The 17,946-nt window shown below is 46.1% G+C and overlaps 4 protein-coding genes across 4 annotated transcripts; 2 read left to right on the top strand and 2 right to left on the bottom strand.

Annotated features, from left to right (window-relative positions):
- The first annotated feature begins 24 nt into the window (after positions 1-24).
- Positions 25-4,886, top strand: arpc2 (actin related protein 2/3 complex, subunit 2). Its single transcript, XM_080520202.1, has 10 exons — positions 25-224; positions 1,256-1,290; positions 1,407-1,519; positions 2,412-2,457; positions 2,835-3,021; positions 3,142-3,235; positions 3,353-3,479; positions 3,559-3,659; positions 4,091-4,191; positions 4,380-4,886. Exons 1-10 carry the CDS (start codon positions 151-153, stop codon positions 4,399-4,401), a joined length of 900 nt encoding a protein of 299 aa, XP_080376328.1. The 5' UTR covers positions 25-150; the 3' UTR covers positions 4,402-4,886.
- A 622-nt stretch (positions 4,887-5,508) lies between these two features.
- LOC308147799 (keratin, type I cytoskeletal 18-like) lies at positions 5,509-8,193 on the bottom strand (the record flags this gene model as incomplete). Its single annotated transcript, XM_080520132.1, has 8 exons — positions 5,509-5,807; positions 6,206-6,240; positions 6,392-6,621; positions 6,914-7,039; positions 7,117-7,278; positions 7,358-7,514; positions 7,600-7,682; positions 7,804-8,193. 8 exons carry the CDS (start codon positions 8,191-8,193, stop codon positions 5,509-5,511), a joined length of 1,482 nt encoding a protein of 493 aa, XP_080376258.1.
- A 330-nt stretch (positions 8,194-8,523) lies between these two features.
- LOC308147798 (intermediate filament protein ON3-like) lies at positions 8,524-11,366 on the top strand (the record flags this gene model as incomplete). Its single annotated transcript, XM_080520131.1, has 9 exons — positions 8,524-8,676; positions 9,459-9,667; positions 9,739-9,799; positions 9,897-9,992; positions 10,076-10,240; positions 10,328-10,453; positions 10,528-10,748; positions 10,852-10,877; positions 11,227-11,366. The coding sequence occupies 9 exons, from the start codon at positions 8,524-8,526 to the stop codon at positions 11,364-11,366; spliced, it is 1,197 nt and encodes a 398-aa protein (XP_080376257.1).
- A 1,572-nt stretch (positions 11,367-12,938) lies between these two features.
- On the bottom strand, positions 12,939-13,964 carry LOC308147870 (G-protein coupled bile acid receptor 1-like; the record flags this gene model as incomplete). The annotated part of the gene is made up of 1 exon (XM_080520209.1): positions 12,939-13,964. The coding sequence occupies one exon, from the start codon at positions 13,962-13,964 to the stop codon at positions 12,939-12,941; it is 1,026 nt and encodes a 341-aa protein (XP_080376335.1).
- Between the last annotated feature and the right edge of the window lie 3,982 nt (positions 13,965-17,946).

Here is a 17,946-nt window from a genome sequence, read left to right as displayed (position 1 = left end):
AAATACGCGGAAGGGCCGGGCGGAAGTGGCTTCGCCGGAAGCGAAGGGAGGAACAATTTTTTTTTTTGCAGATTTTGACACAAAGAGGTTAAATCTCACCCAAACAGCCCGGCTCAGCCCCCCTTTTCCTCGACACCGGTGTCCGCCACGATGATCCTGCTAGAAATCAATAACCGCATCATAGAGGAGACGCTGTCGTTGAAGTTTGACGGCGCATCCAACGGGTGAGACATTATCGTTACACCTGGCTAACGCTGCTAACGGCTAGCTTCCCATTTTGCTGCATTTATCGATGATCAACGCTCACAAGGTGCTCCAGATTTAGTTAGACCGTTCAGAAAGATGGAAGGTGGCGGGTAAATGCAAGTAAAAAGAGCTCTTAGGCTTGTGGCGGCCGGTCCGCCTGAGATTGGGGTGTGTCTGTGCGGTTAGTGTAATGTCCAAAAGTGTAACCCCGATCAATTAGACCCCCCCAACAGGGCTCCTGCCTGCTGTCATTTCGAGTGAATTAACAGTACATTTCACAGAGATCTGCTACAGTTGGACTGAAAATGAAACTTTTTCGTCTATTTCTTCAATAAAATGTTCTTTATTGACCCCACAAAGCTCAACACAGTCCGCTTCCGCATTCCTGCGTTCAGGCTGTGTCAAGCCTGCTCCCGGGAGCTGTGCCGACTGGACAAGTCCCTGCAGCATCCCACTGCGAAATGTTCACATTTTACTGTGTGTGCACCCACCTCTGTATACTACACTACTCTTGTAAAATACGTTTGATCGTGTGGGAATTTACACATTAAAAAACACGGACAAAAAGTGATTTATATAAAGAACCAGCAGCTTCTCACAGTCATTTATATACAGTGCTCTTCTATTGAGGTACAAAATAACCTCAGTGAGGTCTTATCCATGTTCCATGTCCATGGACAATTACAATTTATTATGAGTCAACACTGTACTGCATATTGCACATTTAAAGGGTATATTGTTTATTTACTGTGTGCATAATTGACAATAAAGTTCACTTTGACTTTGACCTGTTAATACTACAACCCAAATAATGAGCAACATCATAATGTTTTTTATTCTATCTACATGATTGACCCTCCAATTCGGGTCTGAGTTGTTAAAAAAATAAGCAGCAGGAACAATGAATATTTGACTTGGAAGTGATTATTTGACAAACAAGCTGAGCTGTACAATAACATATAATTTTGAACATCTCTTAACACATGGTGTCCCTCCTCATTTCTTCCAGAACCAAACCAGAGGCCGTCGACGTGACGTTTGCAGGTGAGAATCTTCTATTACCCCTTTCCGTGCGCTGTCTGCTCTCAGAGGCATTGCAGCTCTGAGTTAGTTCAGTTTGAAGCGTGTCCAAGCTCGGACGTTGTTGTTTTCCTCTGCAGACTTTGATGGCGTCCTGTATCACATCTCCAACCCCAACGGGGACAAGACCAAAGTGATGGTCAGCATCTCCCTCAAGTTCTACAAGGAGCTGCAGGAGCATGGCGCTGATGAGGTAAATACACTGAGATGATGGTCTCATCACTGAGGTTTTTGTTTTCAACTATAAAATGCTGTTTTCCCGATAGATTCTTTCATTTACTGCTGATTTAAAAGATGGAAATGTCTGTCAGGCCTTGTAGGTTTTCGTGACGAAACCATGACGTGAACCTTTGACCGTTTTGACACAAACATACCCTGCTACCACAATGACAACATCGAGAGCAGGGACACCAGATTTGTGTCAATCAGAGGGGAAAATAAGTATTAGAATGAGGTTATTATTACACGCACCGTCACTACCATGTAAGGAAGAAAGCAACTGCTGGGGCCTCTGCTTGAAACAGGAAGTGAGTTTGTGTGACTCGGTCCAGGCAAGGAAGCTGCGGTGAATGAATGGCGTGGCTGAACGCCAGCAACTTCCCCTCCCGGATCTCCGAGAGCTGCAGAGCGACAGGATGAGTGAGGGCTTCCTCGGTCGGTTCTCCCTCCGACGGGTTTGATTTTTCTCCCATTTGAGTGAGAGAAGAAGGAACTTGTGGAGTGGCATTGTTGACTCACACGAGCATGGTTTGCATATTGCTCACTTCATGCCGCAGTGACAGGTATCCATTACACGCGGGCCCCCCCAACAATTACCTCAAGAAGACACACACACACCTCCTTCCTGCCCCTGTATAAAGCGTTTATTGTGCAACGTTTGTTTACCCGACTGCTGATAGTGGTGTTGACTTTTCTCTGCATGGTCTCAGAGGATTCCCACCGGCAGCCACAATCACTGAAGTGTGACTCATTCGCCCAATTCTCAATCTCTTCCCCCCTCTACTCAGTTTTAGCAGCATTAAAGAGCCATTCTCACCAAGTGTAAAGAAGTTTGATACAAATAAAGATCATGTTTTTCATTTCAGCTACTCAAGAGGGTCTATGCGAATTTCCTGGTTTCCACAGAAGCCGGTAAGTGATTCTCCCTCATTTTGTTTTAACAGCAGCGCCGTCATTTACCTACTGGAAATTGTGAATTCGCTGACACCAGATGCGCTTTAATCTGCAGTAGTTTCCTGGTACTGACTGAAATAGGCAAGAACAACAAGGAAAGAAAAATGCCTATGTGCTCACATTACTGTTTTTCTACATTAAAACAAGACATGTGATGTCGGCAGAAAAAAAGTGCGTGAAAGTAGTAACTCGACTCTGCTCAGAAACGGTTGCGGTGCTGCTATTTTTTTTATTAAAATTTTTTCGTATTCTGGCATGACTTTCATCTGCTGCTGAAAGTTCCGTCAACATACTGATGAGCAGGAATTCCCATGAACCTGTGTGTTGCCCGACAGGCTACAATGTCTCCCTCCTCTACGACCTGGACTCGCTGCCCACCAATAAAGACGAGGTCGTCCACCAAGCCGGGATGCTGAAGAGGAACTGCTTCGCCTCGGTGTTCGAGAAGTACTTCAAGTTCCAGGAGGAGGGCAAAGAGGGCGAGCAGAGGGCCGTGGTGCACTACAGAGACGACGAGTCCATGTAGGTGAAAACATGTCGCTGCAGGTTCTTGTTTGGGGGGGATTTGGGATCTCGGGCTCCTCTTGTCAAGGTAATCCTGGCGTCTCTGAGGGTCTTACACTGACTGACATGTCGTCTCAGGTATGTGGAGGCCAAGAAGGACAGAGTGACGGTTGTGTTCAGCACGGTGTTCAAAGATGACGACGACGTCATCATCGGGAAAGTCTTCATGCAGGTGTGTGAGGACACTCGAGGGGGAGGGGATGCACACGCAAACTGCATGATTTTCTTTTTTTCTTTTAACCAAATCCTGGCGCAGCATGGGTGAATAAATCTGCGTTTCCTCGCACAGGAATTCAAAGAGGGCCGGAGAGCCAGCCACACGGCTCCCCAGGTGCTGTTCAGCCACAGGGAGCCTCCTCTGGAGCTGAAGGACACGGACGCCGCGGTGGGGGACAACATCGGATACATCACCTTCGGTCAGTACCGAGCTTCGCCCCTCCCTCGGTGGGAATGGCGACCCCATCTGACCGCCATGATGTTCTCTGCTTCTTTCAGTCCTGTTCCCTCGCCACACCAACGCCAATGCCAGAGACAACACCATCAACCTCATCCACACCTTCAGGGACTACCTGCACTACCACATAAAGTGCTCCAAGGTGAGTCGTAAGCGTTTGCCTCATCTCTGGATGCACTTTGACGGTCACGGCGGCGACGGGAAAACGGGTCTGTCCAACTCAGTCGACTGTAATTACAAGCCACGGCCGGGCCATAAAGTCTTCCCCTGTAATCGTGCGTTCCGTCGTTTTACCTTCTCTGCAGTAGAAAGTCCAGGTGAGATCAAACACAGGCCGTACCTGAGGAGGCCCGGCTCTCACTCATCTTACAGGTTTTCGGGGCAGCGCGTTCACAAGAAGGAAACATGACTCGCATTTCACAGACAATGATGGATGCTCACAGCAGGGGGGAGGAGGGAAAATATTTTAACATTCCTTTGAGGCTAATTTCTAGATAAAGTGATCAGCGTTTGGCACGCCATCTCCTCATTCATGCGTTTTTTTGTGTGTTTTTTTTCTTGTTCCTCCCACAGGCCTACATTCACACACGTATGAGGGCCAAGACATCTGATTTCCTCAAGGTGCTGAACCGCGCTCGGCCCGACGCTGAGAAGAAGGAGATGAAAACCATCTCGTGAGTGCTCGCCGGTTTCACGCTCTTTACAGCCGTGTTGTTGGGTTTTCAGCTCTGTGAGGAGCTACTGGCTCTGGTTAATATGCATCTGAAATAATAAGAGGTTGTTTTGCCTTCCAGCGTCGAGGCAGAAAAACAGAAAGGTCGTTGACATATTTCTAAAAATCCGTTTCCTTCCATGTCTGCAGTGGAAAAACCTTCTCCCGCTGAGGCTGGCCTCCACCTGAATGATTCAAGCCCCGCCCCTCCCTCCCGGCCCCGACCCCCGTGGACACGCCCAAACGCACCCAAACAAGACTCAGACCGGACAGGACTCCAGGACCCCTGGAGACGCCTCGGCCCAGCCTCCCAGACACGTGTCCACACTTTATGTTGATGTTGTTTTGGGATGAATAATAATAATGTCAGCCAAGGAAAGCCACGGCTCACCATCAGTGTGGGGGAAACAAACGGCATTCCTTGCTTTGCATAGTTGGAGAGAATTATTAGCCCTATATAAATATATATATGGAAGAAAAAAAAAAAGAAGAAATTTTTGATACGATATCTTTTACTCCATTTGGTACTCTTGCTTGCCCCTCAGCATACAGAATCCAGATTACTGGATGACTTCAGTTTTCCTCCCTGCTCCTCTGTGCTGTCACGTTGTCTGTACCATCTGAAAAAAGAAATAATAAATCACTCTTTAAAAAGTTGTTGTGGTCTCTGGGTTTTAAAGGTTTTCAGGCATTTTCTGCTTAATCGATGGCAGAATATCCTGTGAGTATGTTTGGGGGGGGAAAGCCTGGAATTAAGTACTTTAGCTCAATTAAATCATGTTTTAGAAATGTTAAACTTATATTAGCACTTCAAAAATGTATAAGGTTTTGTTAAACATTTGTACTGTAGAATTTTGGCTTTTGAGTGATTTTTTTATGCATGTCTAAAAAAATTAGTTTCCCACATTGGGCTGTGCTGTATAAAAAGATGCTGAAATGGGAATGTTTTTAACCCTTTATGTGGCAAAAACTCATTTTTAAAAGTGTCACACAATCCAAATCATATAATTCACGTTTGGCTTTGAAATTTCCCAACTGATCATGTAGTCTGTCACCAGGACAGTCGAGGGTGCTGCACAATGCATTGATGGAGCGTTTGTTTGACATTTGTAGACGTGCATCTGTTTGAAAGTCTCTTCGACTTTGTATGAAGGTGAATTAATTGACAGTGAGTCAGACTTTCCCTTCAGAAACCATGACATCTTTATTCAAGCAGAATCAGAGGAAAACACACCTGAGCAGAGAGTTTATAGCAACAGTGAGACAGATTAAAATCCAATTAAGCTTTGGCTTCTTCGGCCTCGTTCTTGGCCTTTTCATCTTCAGAGGAGGAGGAGGAGGAAGAGGAGGAGGAGGAGGAAGAGGAGGAGGAGGAGGAAGATGAGGAGGAGGATGAGGATGAATCTTTAGATTTGGACTTGTTTTTCTTCTTTTTGGCAGCCGCCTTCTTCACGTCTCCAGCAGACTCTTCTTTGGGGGCTTCAGGTGGAGCAGATTTGCTCGCAGGGGCACGGTTGACAGTGACGGGGGCTTCTTCATCCTGCTGAGTCGGCACCTTCTCGTCAGGCTTTTGCTGGCCTGCACACAGAAACGCGGAGAATGCTTGAAAAGAAATGAGTGGAGCATCATTTCGGAACTTGTTTCTCCTTCCTGATTTTGTCAGAGGAAAGCTGAATCCAGAGGTGTTAAACACATGCAGGTGCGACAAACCTGAGGAATAGTTTGGAAAATACACTTATTTGCTTTCATTGTTCACAGCCAATTTCCTACATTGTTGTATAGATTAGAAGCTAGAAAGCCAACAAACGTCTTCTCAAATCTATTCCTGCAACCAGATGTGATGTGAGGGTTAGCGTAGCATTGCAAACTGTGCAGCTCAACGCCATCAGATGTGATGCTCAATCAAACAGTGATGTTAACTTGTTCATCTCATTGCAGTTTTTAATTTTATTTTCCCCTGCCAGGTCCAAACTTACCATTATGCAGAGCATCCTCTAAAGCAAGCTCCGGGCTGTCGGGGAAGAGAAGCATAAATGATTCTAACTAACTTGCTGTCGCTTGAGAAATATGATCCTTCAGATGATCCCAGATGTGTCTGGTCCTTTGTGAGGCTATCAAACATAAGGGATCAGGTTTCTGACGGCGTCTTCCGGCCTCCTCACCTCTCCGTGTCGCTGGTCATGCCGTACATCAGCTGCTGGTAGTTGTTGATCTCGGCCTCCAGCTTCATCTTGACGCACAGCAGGTTATTGTTGTTCTCGGCCTGCTGCTCCACCTGGGCCCTCACCTCCTGGAGCTCCCCCTCCAGCCCCACGATCACCTGGTGGAGCGGGGCCATCCGCTGGCCGTATTCCACCTTGGTGATGCGCAGAGTTTCCTCCAGGTTGCGGAGCTGATGGGGGGGGGGGGGGGGGGGGGAAACGACACGCGTGATAGATCTCTTGGTGTTTGTCTATTTTGCAAGGCGATGTCCAGGTGGCTCCAGCAGACCTGCGAGGCACTTTGTTTGTGGTTTAAAGCTGGTTCACGGTGTAATGACAGGGCAGTGAGGAATGTATGGTGGGACAAAACAGCCCCAGATGGCGCTTATTGCTCCTCCAGTGTTTGGTGGAGGTCTGACTGAATATCTGATCACTTGGATTTACAGAAAACGAGTTTAAATCAAAGGTTTCTTGTGTGTTTACCATGCTGAGGAGGGTCTGAATCTGGATTTCCAGAGTTGTCTTCTCTCTCAGCAGATCCTTCAGCTCAGTCTTTCCAGACTGCAGAGCCTCCACGTTCTGGGCCTCCTCCACCTTGATGTATTCAAACTGAAGGAGGCAGAAAGAGTGTATTAAACAATGAGGTAGAGAGAAGTTCAACCCAGACCTGAGGGTCAAGCAGGTACCTTGCTTTTGTACCAGTTGTCGGTCTCCTTCAGGTTCTTCTCTGCAAGTTTGTCATACTGAGTGCGGACCTTGTTGAGGGACTCGGCCAGGTTGGAGTCTGGAGACTCGATCTCCACCGTCACCTCGGAGTCCTTGATCTTCTCACGCAGAGCATCCACCTCCTGCAGGAGCCACAGACACAAGTTCACCTCATGTACATGTTATTGAAGGACCTTCTCTGGTGCTTGTCTGCAGACTCACCTCCTTGTGCTCCTGCTCCAGGCGAGCGATCTCGTCCTTCACCAGGTCAGTCTCCTTCTGCTTCTGCTCGCAGTTCAGCTTGGTGTCTCTGATGACCTTCTTCAGGTCCTCCAAGTCTTTCTCTAACTCCTTGCGCGCTCTGGTCTCATTGTCCAGCCTGCAAACAGAGAAACACAGAACCATGAATACTCCCTGATTACATTCAGATTGTTCTTTTTCCATGCATACAAATTGAAACTCACTTGTCCTTAAAGTCCTCATTTGCCATTTTAGTGTTGTCAGTCAGAAGCAGCAGCTTTGCATTGTCCATGGTGATATCTTTGATCTGGAGCAATGATTTAAAATTCACAGTTCAGCAAAAGAAAATAAGAAATTAAGAATAAAATTAAATATTGTTATAAAAAATTTATTTAATTTCATGCCATACTCCCAGATGCCATGCTCACCTGCTTCTTGAGCTCCTCCAGAGGTTTCTGCGTCTCCTCCCAGTCGCGTCCCTCGGGGGCTTTCCTCTTGGCCAGGATGTCATCGATCTGCTTCTGTAGGTCTTGGTTCTCCCCTTGCAGCTGCTTCACTCGGTCCAAGAAGCCGGACAAGCGATCGTTCAGGCCGCGGAGCGTCTGCTTATCGTCCGCAGGTGCGATGGGCGCGGCGGGAGCGGTGGGCGCGGCGGGCGCGGCGGGCGCGGCGGGCGCGGCGGCCTGAGACGCCGGCGCGGAGTCTCTCTCCGTCTCGTTACGCAGCACATTACGCAGCCCTTCCAGGCTCGCCACCGAGGCTCTGGAGCCTCTTCCCCCGGCCCCACCGAACACGCTGGCGGCTTTCTGAGAGGGCATGTCGGCTGCTGGACGAGAGCTGAAGGAGCGCACAAACACACCTGCTGGGCAGGGTGCAGGTTGGATTTATACCCGCTTTTTACGCACGATTCCGCCCCCGGACCTGGCCATTGGCTCCCGATGTCCACCACCCCTGGATTAACTGGTTCAGAGTGAAAATTCAGGTTTTTAATGTTGACATTAGTTCATTTTTCCCTGGAATTGAGAGGCCGGCCCGCTGGGATTGGACGTGCGCAGATTCTCGGGGAGGTGATGGGTGGTACCTGGCCACCTTAAAAGCAGGTGATCCGGAGGGGAATTCACACCTTCAGCATCCATCCGCACCTCGAGATGTCCAAGGACTTCAGCAGCCAGTCCTACACCCCCGGAGGGTCGGGCCCGACCAAGAGCTCCCCCATCTCCAGGGTGGACTCATCGGGCAAATCCAGAGAGAAGGACGACATGGTCGGGCTCAACAACAAGTTCGTCCAGCTCATCGACAAGGTCTCTATTTATTAAATATTATCACCATTTCTACGGAAGACCTTTTCCAATGCATTTGTGTATTTGTGATAAGAACTCATATTATTGATTTGCATTAATTAACGGATAAATACAACATAAAAGACAAAATGACTGTTTGTTCGAGACAGAAACATTTACTATGATAAAGAAAAAAAAATCACAATATATATAAACAAAGCTGAATCTGTGCTTTTTAATTATCTGCTCATAAAGTTAAATTTGCATCAACGTATTGGACAACTGATCAACGGTGTCTGTTTATATTGAAATTATTTTTTTATCTTGATATATTTGCATTCTTCTCTTTTTTAATGTGATTTTCGATATTTACACATGAATTCAACTGTTTTGTTTTTTTGTTTATTTGCGATTGTATGAACTAATAGGATTGAAAGAAAGCAACTCTTGTCAATAAGGATAATTAAATTATTTCACATGACATAATCAATGAACAAAGCTGAATTCATAAATCAACATGAGAAACGGAGCAGAGTTTATAGAAGCGGTTTCTTTCAGCATGACTGTGATTCTGTGACCTGAGGCCATGAAAAGTGTCTCCTGCGCAGCTTGTCTTTGCGCTGAGATAGACAGGCGCACATGTATGGGGCCACCTACTGGCAAACTGTAACGTTTGCCTGAAATCATCACCAGAAATTCCAGGACTTCAGATGTACTGCTATTTAAACTGGTAAATTACAGTTAGTCTATAGAAAAGAAAAATATTCCTGAACTTCAAGCATCAAAATTTGTCTCCAATTCAGGTGAAACACTTGGAGGACGAGAAGAAAAAGCTGGACACCAAACTGAAGATCCTGAAGGAGCAGGAGGACTACAAGGGCAAGGTGGATGAGGTGGTGCGGCACGTGGAGAACGAGCTGGAGCAGCAGGTCGAGAGTTTGTTCCGCGACCAGGAGAAGCTGAAGGACGAGCTGCTCAAGAACCAGGAGGAGGTGGAGGACACCAAGAAGAGGTGGGCGAGTCACCGCCGGGCAGCCTGGATCTGGTTGGCTCAGTCATAAGCACATGTTTATCTGGTTTCAGGTATGAGGATGAGCTGAACAGGAAGGCTGACCTGGAGAATGAGTTTGTAGTCACCAAAAAGGTACACCTATGCATGTAAAAAAACAAAACTATCTCATGTGTTATGTGTTATAGTATTTCCTTACTGCAGTCTCTTAAATGTTTACTGTGTGGATCAGGATGTGGACGAAGGCCACCTGACGGCTGTGGATCTGGCTCTGGAGCTGGAGGACCTGATGGGAAAGCTGGACTTCCTTCGCGTTGGCTATGATGAGGTACGATAAATATAATCAGCACAAAGACGATTGTTTCAAACGACGACCGATAACTGTTGCGTGCACGACCGGCACCCCTGCAGGAGATCAAGGAGCTGGAGTCACAGGTCCAGAATGAGACGGTGGTCATACGGAACCCCAGCAAACGGTCTCTGGACATGGACGAGGTCATCCAAGCTGTGAAGAATCAGTACACCAACATGGCGTCGCGCACCAGGGAGGAGGCAGAGCAGTGGAACCAGAGAAAAGTAAGAAGAATAACAGTCAATCTGAACCACCTCAGCACATTTTACAGGCTTGTTTCAGGTGTCTGCTGCCTCTCTTCTCACATCCAGATAGATGCAATGGTCCTGACTGCCGGGCAGCGTGAGCAGGAGGTGCGTGACGTGAGAAGGGAGATCTCCGATCTGGTTCGCCTCATCCAGAGGCTCAACGGAGACCTGGACGCCCTCAGAAGGAAGGTCAGCATCGTTCAGACGCACACAGGTGGTCTGCACACTTGCTGGATCCTAACGGCCGTCCGACCGTCTCTTAGGAAGAGTCCTTGAAGAAGGAAATAGACGACGTCCAACAAGAAAGCGACAGAAACCTGGACAGCGCGCGGCAGCACATCGCCCAGCTGGAGGAGGCTCTGAGGCGGGCCAAGCAGGACCTGGCAGGACAGATCCGCGAACACCAGGAGCTGCTGAACCTCAAGCTCGCCCTGGACATCGAGATCGCCACCTATCGCAAGCTGCTGGAGGGCGAGGAGAGGAGGTGAGCCAGCAGAGGGCTTTGTGTGTGTGAGGATCCTGTTGGATGTCTGTTGTCCTGAACCAAAGCTCATTCTTACGTGTCTCTCTGCTTTGTCTCTGTGAAGAATGAACGACCTCATGCGCAACTCAGGTGAGGACCACCTCCTCTTCAGTCGTAAAGATTGTACTTGCATGCTATTTCCGGTTAGTGTTGCATGTTTTTGCCATAATGCCTCTAATTGTATACAAATATACACATTATGCAGTACTTCAGTGGAAATAGAGATAAAGAGGTTGAGAGTTACACAATCAAGTTTGTCTAAATATATAAAAAAAACACTACCTGACACACAGATCAGAATTCTCTTGCTTGCTTTGTGTTCTTCGTCCCACTAAAACCAAACCTCTCTTTCGCTCAGATATCTAAAAAAACAAACCAACCAATCCAAGTCCTTACTTGCACTTAGACGTTCAGCTGCCCTCCAAACGTCCCCCGCCAGAGAAGCCACAGGAACCCGTAGAACCCGCCGCCGTCAAGCCCGAGTCCCTCGCCACCAAGAAGCGCCTGCTGATCCGGGTGGAGGTGGAAGCAGGCCGAGTTGTGTCCGAGAGCTCCCACTATACCGACTGGCAGGACTAACTCAGACTTGCACAGCAGTACGCCCTCAAATATGTGAACACAAATCTATTTCAAATTGACTGTGAGATCGTCCTGGTGAACTAAATGTATGTTTGTGTGTTCTCTGGTGGAGTACACCGCTTCAGGGCAGCTTGAATGTTTTCCCTCAACTCGTGCGTGAGCTTGGTTTGTTTAAGACCACCAGTGTTTTCTTATCTCTGTTTGTACTCGTCACGACTCTTGACAGTGTTCCACATTTTATTTCTTCCTTTCTTCCTTGCCGCTACCTCTTCCCAAGCAGAAAGCAGAAAACCGCCTCTTTCACGCTGCAGAAGTTTCTTCATCGTGTGGGACATGAAACACAGAACTTGTCTGACTCACAAGAGAGAAAGGATGAAATGTGTGTTTGGAAGAGTGAAAATTGCAAAGTTTTCTCATCACATATCCAGACTTCTGTACCTCAAATACACCCACATCAGTTGTATTTTCAATTCTTAATAAAGAAAACAACACGACTAGTTATGACAGCTGTCTTTCTTTTCCCTTAAACACGAGAGTAAGTTCACTGTCGATATCATGAAACTGTGCAGATTCAGTCGGCGTGGGTGAAAATATCTGAGGCCGTGTCGTTGATAGGGGAAGTCATTAGCGGATTAGCCGGAGCCTGATAGTCTCATGTTGTTCCTTCCCCTCATCCTCCTCTCCCGATTGCCTCCTGTCTTCCTGGGGCATGAGTACATGACACCGGTGTGGAAAACACGTCGTCACGAGTGACCCGAGGATGTTGTCCAGCTCTCCTCATGTTCCGACAGCTCAGAACTCATTTGCTCTTTTAATTAGATTCACGTCTGCGCCATCTCGGCCGTCTGTCTCTTCTCCACCCACATGAAAGCACGTCTGGATCGGGAGGCGGCGAACACCACGAGCTCCATGTTCAGCAACCTCACATTAAGAGTGAAACACGACAGAATAATAGAAACATAAACATCACAAGAGCGACCAGACATCAACAATTACCTCAAGATAAGTGTGTTTAATTTGCTTCCAGGCTACTCGCAGGACGTTGTTTACGACAATTAATTGAATTAAAACAGCCGGCTTTTTCGATTTGTACCGTTTAATGGAGTTAGTGATTTGAACTGGTTGTTCTTGCAGACACAACTGCACTTAAGTAGAGTTTTACGTTGAATAATAATATTCAATGATAAATATCTGGAATTTTCCTGAACAACCGGTTCATATAAATTGTGTTGAAGATGATTATAAAAGTGGATCATGTATAAATAAAATGTAAAGATCATTTTAACTTTTTGTTGTGCTTGTACTTTTTGCTGCCTTTCACTGTATTCATAGAACCTGCTAAAACAAGATCCTAATAATGTTATAGATTGCATAGAGTTGCACTCAAAAAGGACATTCTGAAACATTAATGTTGGTTAAACAACAGGTGGAATTTATTTCCAAGAAAAATTTGGTACACAAGTTGCCTCAGAATTCACTCAAAAGTCATTTTCTCCTTTCACACAATGTTTCTTCATGATAGACTTCCTGCAGAATGATTGTCACAGATACTTCAATTTCCCAGTGTTTCTTTCAGACTGCAACCTCCCCTGATCTCTGCGTCTGCTGCCTCCATCTGTCTCCAAGTTTCTGCAGGAGTTTGTTTGCAGGTTCTGTGTACTGCTTGTTGGCCAGTCCCAGCACCAGCGGCACCACAGCCATGCTCCCAATCCCAGTGCAGGACAGCACGATGTGCGTGGTGGAGCTCCACTTGGTCTCAGAGATCAGGAACGCGATGCAGGCGTGCATGTAAATGATGTACGGCACCCAGCAGGCCAGGAAAGTTAGCGACACCGCCACCACGCACCGGGTGTACCGCAGGTTCAGCCTCTGCTCCCGGTCCGAGGCCTGGTTCCCACGCTCCACGGAGCGGTGGAGGCGGCAAATGTTCTTCAGCTGGCCTCTGGTGATCCACAAAACACGACCCGTCATGCCGGCGATGGCTACGATGGCGGGTAAAACCAGTCCGTACACCTCCAAATAGATGAAAGCGTTGGGGAAGACCCGTCTGTACGAGCAGCAGGCGGTACTGTTTGTGGAACAGTTTGAAAGTGCTGCTAAACTTTGGTGACTTTCACAGCAGTCGTCCCAGTCTGGGCCCGTCCAGTTATTCCACCCGAACGCAGGCAGAGACGCAAAAACGAGCGGCGGCGCCCACACCACGAGCAGCGCCAAAGGAAAACTGCGATGCATCCACAAGTTGTTGTAGTGCAGGGCGTAGACGATGCAAATGAAGCGTTCATAGTGAACCATCACCAGGTTGAAGAGGAACGCCAAGAAGAGGAAATTTGGGAAGACGTGGACGACCAGACAGGCGCTAAAACTCAGCTGTCGGTTCAGGCCCATCAAGGGAATGAAGGGCAGTGCCACGCCCGTGCACAGATCGGCCACCAAGAGGCTGAGGAAGAAGTAGTTGGGCGTGTTGTGGAGTTGTCGGTTCCAGGAGATGCCCAAGATGATGATGAGGTTGGCCAGGATGATGGAGGTCGACAGTGGCACGGTGATGACATAGATGAGGTGCTCTCCAGAGAGCAGGGCGTAGGAATCGTTGTAGTCCATCACAGTGGGAATGTGCACTCTTCTTCACAATTTTAGCTCATCTCTCGTTTCATCAGATGCCCTGCAGAGGAAGACAAATAGTAATTATGCAGGGGCAGAGTATACGAAACGCCCTGTGATTCTCATTTGTCCAGGCAGGAGGCATCAGTTTATAATAACCTTTAGCCTATATAAGGCTTCTAGGCTTTTTATCTAACTAACTTAGCAAAACAGATCCAGGATCAGCTATATATCAGGTCCGCTTATTGAGTTCCTTCATTGGATGTAGTTGGAAACGTTTTGCAAATAGTAGTGTAGTAGTGACTGTCATATTTTTTTTTTATAGGAAAAGGTACTAAGGAGAGCATGTGTATGCTGAACACAAGAGGCCCTACAACAGAACCTTGAGGAACTCCAAAGTACATTTTGTTTCCCTGTTCAGTTTGAAATGACTCACTGATATAAATCTTTACAAGATTTATTTTACTACTTCTGTCATATGTCGATCAAATTCCAACAATCAACCAGGCGCATGGCTTCATTTTCTTTCAGCAACTGAAAATAGCTATAGCAAATTCACTACTTGTGTTCTACAGTTGCTTTAGTTCAATGTATGGGTCAGAAAAAACAGTGGGGACACATGAAAAAGTTTTGTTATCTATGTAAACATGGTAAGTAAAGGGGAGTGTGTATATTCTGAAGAGGATAAATCCACGGATAGAGCCTTGAGGAAGTCCACAGGTCTTTTGTGGCACCATAGAGATCAGCTGACTGAATGATTGTTAAAATCCTAAAAAGGAATCTGATCAGAAATATTCATGAAACGAGGTCTGCTCTCTTACTTTCCAAGTCTCAAGTATTCATGGTGCCCTAATTTCTGAAACATTCTCAAAGACTCAGTTCAAGAGTCACTTCAAGTGTTCAGTGAAAGTAAGATATCAAAGTGATTTATTCTGGTGGCTTGATGAGGAATGTTGAGAAGGAGGAGATCAGCATCAAGCTCTGAGAAGAATTATGAACTAGAATGAACGGAAACAGCAACATTAAAGACAAATATATATGAGCAGCAGATTAAGGTCATTAATAATGAAGTCAAAACATTCAGATTGTTTGTATATCCATGTCTATATATATCTTTTTTATCTTTCAGTCCTGCTTGATGAAGAAAATGATAAACCGCCGTAGTGAAAGCCGTTCAACAACCATTTGTCTTCCCGTCGTCTCACTTTAATGGATGTTCGGTTGCGGTTGTTCAATAATTTACCAGCAGGGACTCTGGAATGACCGCCGCCTTTGTGTTTTTGAAAATGATACATGCACTGGGATTAATTTGTCACAGGTTATAGTCTCACAGTGAACTGCAATAAACGACACCTACTGCACAGACTTTTGTGTCTATACGCTTTATGATCCAACTTCATTATGTTGACCTGGTTATGTGAGTGTGCGCTTCATAGCAATATCTTCCTACTGTGCGCCGCTTAATAAACATTTGAGCACAAAACACTTTGAGGACATGATTGAGAGCACATTAGTATTTCTGGCCTTTTTATACATGTGCTGAGCACACATCAGCTCACAAGCTCAATGAAGGGAGTTTTATGGCATCAAAGTCCTGGTCCAGTTTCAACAAACGCTGTTTTGAAAGGCTTGTTGAAAGAAAAAATACACAGAAACACATAGTTTTTTGAAAATCAGTGCGTGGAACGTAAAATCCATCTTAGATGGCTCAAGTATCTTAAACTTAAAAGCTTCTCACATTGATTTTAAAGCCATTCTGAAACAGCTTTTTGTCATTTCAGAAAAGAAAAATTAAGATTAGTTGATTCAAACAAAGTTTTTATGTCATTTATGTGTGGAAGAAAGATGTCCGAACATCATTGATAAAGTTCAAAACAAGCGAGCAGACATCCATCATGATCCTTTGCAGAAATGTTTACCTCTGACAGTATCAGTCTCCTGATAACATCATGTCTGTTCCTCTGGATGTCAAATCCTCAGCGAACTGCAGCAGCTTCCTCCGTATCAGTCAAGATCCTTTCAGAGAACTCGACCCCCGGCTGCCTTTTCAAAACCTCACTATGGACTGGAGACGGAGCGAGTGGCTGGATGGGAGTGCAGAGGGGGAGGAGGGAGAGGAAGAGGAGGAGGAGGAGGAGGAGGAGGAGGAGGAGGAGGAGGAGGAGGAGGAGGAAGAGGAGGAGGAGGAGGTCTCTGCAGCATCCACAGGCCCCAACAAAGCTCTGGCAGCATGAGCTTATAGAAAAAGTTAATACTTTCTTTCTTGGGTTTTATCTGTTGCCCGTGGCTGTTTGGAAGAAACCAACCGTCCCACGGGGGGCAAGCATAGGTCACACTGAAGAGGAAAAACTGCCTTTTACCACGGGAAACCTTGACAGAAACAGATTACACGGCTCTCTGCTGCTGCACTGGACGGTCGAGGAAAGAGAACAGACTCTATCAAAGAGACACATAATGTGACAAAGGTGGACCCGTGAACAAAGAACCTTATCAAATAAGAAAAGTGAATCTTAAAAGGAGACTAGCCTCCCTAGTGGAAGTAAAGGTTGATTCCACATGAGAGGAGGATTTCCTCCCACAGTCTAAAAACATTTATTTGAGGTTAAGCGACAATTCTATATTCTGCCGTTTCTTCCGTTTTTTGTGGGACTGCTGGACTGTACATGTAGAATCACCTTAGAGGACCAGCAAGTTAACCAACTTACAATCCTCACTCGATATCTCGACAGTACAATAAACCAAAAAAGTTTATTTTATGCGTACGTTGCATTGTTACACCTGTTAATCTTAAGGTCTGTTTTCCTGGTTTGAAACAAAGGAAAGAAGTATTTGTTCTCCTTTCTTGGCCCACGACTGACCTAATCATATACATCCAACTGTGTCTATGTTTGAATTCATAACAGATGTCACGCGCCTCTCATATTTAAACACAGCGTTGGATGGACGGCCGGCAGTGACCTGTTTTGTTCGCCAAACACGGTCGACTCCCTCACTGATAGTTTGGTGCTGGTGGAGATGGACGAGTTCCAGTCAGATAATGGCTTTACAGTGACGTTCCTGAGTCCAGGAGCGTCTGTGAAGACATTAAGCAGGGAGGACAAGCTGGACGTGAAAGCACAGCCTCAGAGTAAAAATGAGGAGGAGAAGAAGAAGAAGAAGAAGCATAATGGATGAACTCAGTCCAACAAACATGCAATCAGTAATCTAATCCGGTTTAGTTTACATAAAACAGAAACAAGTATGATGATAAGATGCCGTTCATCCTTTTGGTGCAGCAAATTTGTATTTTTACAAGAATGTTGAATGTGAAATTCACATGTTCAGAGAATTCAGCTTGGTTTTGAGTCTGGGTCTGGTTTAAAGAAATCAGAGTTCTGCTGTCGTTTAACGAGGTCATGTGTGCTTTGGAAACTCAAGTAGTGAAACCAGTCCCAAGTCAAATCTGTGTCTCTATTAAAAAAAGGCTGGTAGGTTGGTAGGTTGATTTATTGGTTGGTTGGTCAGTCTAGAAGTAGAAAAATGTACTAAACATTCCAAATTTGTCAGATAAAACTATATTTCACACATTCACAAGTACCGTATAAATTTTAGTATATGAACCTTCACTATATATGACTTAATACATATTCTTGCAAGCCAACAGAATCTTTTTGTTTTGAGGATCTAACCGATTCAGTTGACCGCCTTCATTTATCAACCAGTCCTGTGATTATTTCTAATGATCACTACAAAATACAGAGCTTCTCTATTTACCTCCTTGGCAGAGCTTTTGATCATCCAGCGACTCTTTTATTTTCCCCACCTTCACTGTTTCTGTGGTTACTGCTCTGCGCCGGTGTAAAAGCACTGCTGTTAATGGGTTTGTCACTCTTCCTCCAGACGTGTTTACCTTGGCAGCACCACCTGCCTCCCTCCGTTCAGCCCATGTTTTCTGGTATCTGTTGTCAGAGCAGCAGGCCTCAGAGAAGGCGAGCTGCCGTGT

This window comes from Blennius ocellaris (genome assembly GCF_963422515.1).
Source record: "Blennius ocellaris genome assembly, chromosome: 24".
Classification (NCBI taxonomy): domain Eukaryota; kingdom Metazoa; phylum Chordata; class Actinopteri; order Blenniiformes; family Blenniidae; genus Blennius; species Blennius ocellaris.
The sequence above is the reverse complement of the archived record's forward strand: the minus strand, read 5'-3'. Positions and strand labels throughout refer to the sequence as shown.

What these genes read in the sequence shown, in the direction of transcription:
- arpc2 (XM_080520202.1), top strand. Translation starts at nt 151, where the DNA reads ATGATCCTGCTAGAAATCAATAACCGCATCATAGAGGAGACGCTGTCG. An exon ending in AGGAGCATGGCGCTGATGAG is followed by an intron (nt 1,520 to 2,411) that starts GTAAATACACTG and finishes TTTTCATTTCAG; the next exon opens with CTACTCAAGAGGGTCTATGC. An exon ending in ACCACATAAAGTGCTCCAAG is followed by an intron (nt 3,660 to 4,090) that starts GTGAGTCGTAAG and finishes TTCCTCCCACAG; the next exon opens with GCCTACATTCACACACGTAT.